Source organism: Pinus tabuliformis, chromosome 5_2 (assembly GCF_031772625.1).
Source record: "Pinus tabuliformis cultivar Carrire ecotype Pingquan chromosome 5_2, CPIR1, whole genome shotgun sequence".
NCBI classification, from domain to species: domain Eukaryota; kingdom Viridiplantae; phylum Streptophyta; class Pinopsida; order Pinales; family Pinaceae; genus Pinus; species Pinus tabuliformis.
The window spans coordinates 787,302,164-787,304,062 of NC_142306.1; the positions used below are offsets into that span (position 1 = coordinate 787,302,164).

Sequence of the window (1,899 nt, forward strand, 5' to 3'; positions counted from 1 at the left end):
GACATTTTAGAACTGGAAATGGCATGCAAAAAGAAAGCATATGATAATATATCAGAGTATCAGCTCAATAAGCTGGAAGTGGTCATTTCCAGAGCTTTTTATCAGCATCAACTAGGCATTTAGCCAGGAAGCCGATGGGACGGTAGCTTACCCCCTAAAGACACCAAGAAGAGAGGAAGAAAAACGGATATCTAGCGAACGATCGAGATTGGGAAAATCCTGGTAGACTCGGGCAGGTATGCTAAGTTGACAAAGTACTACAAACCCTCTCTCAATAGTTAAATCATGAAGCTAGTATCATGGAATGTAAGAGGGCTCAACAGCCCAGGAAAACTCAGAATGTTAAAAAACATGATTAAAATGGAAAAACCGCAAATATGCTTTCTCCAAGAAACCAAATGTAATAGCTCTACGTTAGGCAGTATTCTCTCCAAGGCTTGGCCAGGTTGTCGGTCGGTTGCGGTAGATGACTCTGGAGCTTCAAGAGGGCTGGCAATAGCTTGGAGTACACAAGCGATTGCTCTTTCAGATTTTCACGCCTCTCACCACCTCATCCAGGCTGAGTTCCACATCCTAGGTACGAATATCCATGGAAACCTCTCAAATGTTTACTTCCCGTAGGACACAGGAAGCAAAATGGCTCTTCTTGATACTATAGAAGCCCTGAACAACAATAGGAGGCACCCGCTCTGGATAATAGGAGGGGATTTTAACATGATCACCAAGCTAGAGGAGAAGATTGGGGGTAGAAATAGAATGGAACAAGAAAACTCCCACTTCAAGGATTTCATTCAGAATACTTCCCTCATAGATATGCCTTTCTGCAATGGAACTTTCACATGGAGCAATCGCAGAGCAGGCAAGCATCAAATTGCCTCCAAACTGGACCGCTTCCTCATATCAGACAATGCGGTTCACCTTGGAGGAGATTTTTCAGCAGTTATTCTTTCCCACATTGGATCGGACCACTGGCCGATAGCCCTCCAGTGGCAAAGACCAGGCAACCATACCAGAAGACCCTTCCGCTTCGAAGCATTCTGGCTCTCGCATCCCTCGTTTAAAGACTTTGTCAAAACAACTTGGACATCCTTCATCCCACCGGAAGGATCCAAGATGTATCAGTTCCAACAGAAGCTTAAGTTCTTAAAAAGTCAATTAAAGCAGTGGAACAGAGAGACCTTCGGCAACATATTCATGGCGCAACAGGATTTAAACAGGGAACTAGAGGAACTACAACAAAGGATAATCACAAGTGGGCACACTGAAGAAACTCTGGAAAAGGAACGACGCATCCAAAGCCAACTGGAGGAAAGGAGGAAACAGGAGGAAATATATTGGAAGCAAAAATCCAGAATCAGATGGTTGAAGGAAGGAGAGCGAAATACCAAATTCTTCCACAGAACCACTGTTCAGCAAAGAATGCACAACAGCATCCCTTACATCCAAAAACAAGGAGGGGCTAGAATAGAAAAGCATGAGGAAATTGAGGAGGAATTCCTCAAACACTTCAATCAGGTCCATCGAGAGCTTGAAGGAGACGGGCGTCCGGCTATTGAGAAAATCACCAAAAATGTGCCAAAAATCATCACGGAGGAGCACAATGAACTTCTCCTTCGCCCCATTCTATCTCAGGAAGTATATGAAGCTATGGCCTAGCTCAAGGAAGGAAAAGCCCCTGGCCCGGATGGATTTACCACAACGTTCTTTCACACCTTCTGGGAGCTAATAAAGCAAGAGGTCTGGCAAATTGTAGAAGAATCAAGAGCTCTCCATTGGCTGCTTCCCTCTCTAAACTCAAACTTCATTGCTGTCATCCCTAAAGAGGAAGACTCCATAACACCTGACAAGTATAGGCAGATTGCTCTTTGCAATGTCATATACAAAGTCATATCCAAAGTA

At 44.2% G+C, this 1,899-nt stretch overlaps 1 protein-coding gene across 1 annotated transcript; it reads left to right on the top strand.

Moving 5' to 3' along the window:
* The first annotated feature begins 636 nt into the window (after window positions 1–636).
* Window positions 637–1,656, top strand: LOC149161650 (uncharacterized). The gene has a single exon (XM_089434958.1). The coding sequence runs from the start codon at window positions 637–639 to the stop codon at window positions 1,654–1,656; it is 1,020 nt and encodes a 339-aa protein (XP_089291084.1).
* The last annotated feature ends 243 nt before the right edge of the window (window positions 1,657–1,899 follow it).

Bases quoted from the DNA above. Each gene is read 5' to 3' on its own strand.
- LOC149161650 (XM_089434958.1), top strand. From the start codon at position 637: ATGGCTCTTCTTGATACTATAGAAGCCCTGAACAACAATAGGAGGCAC.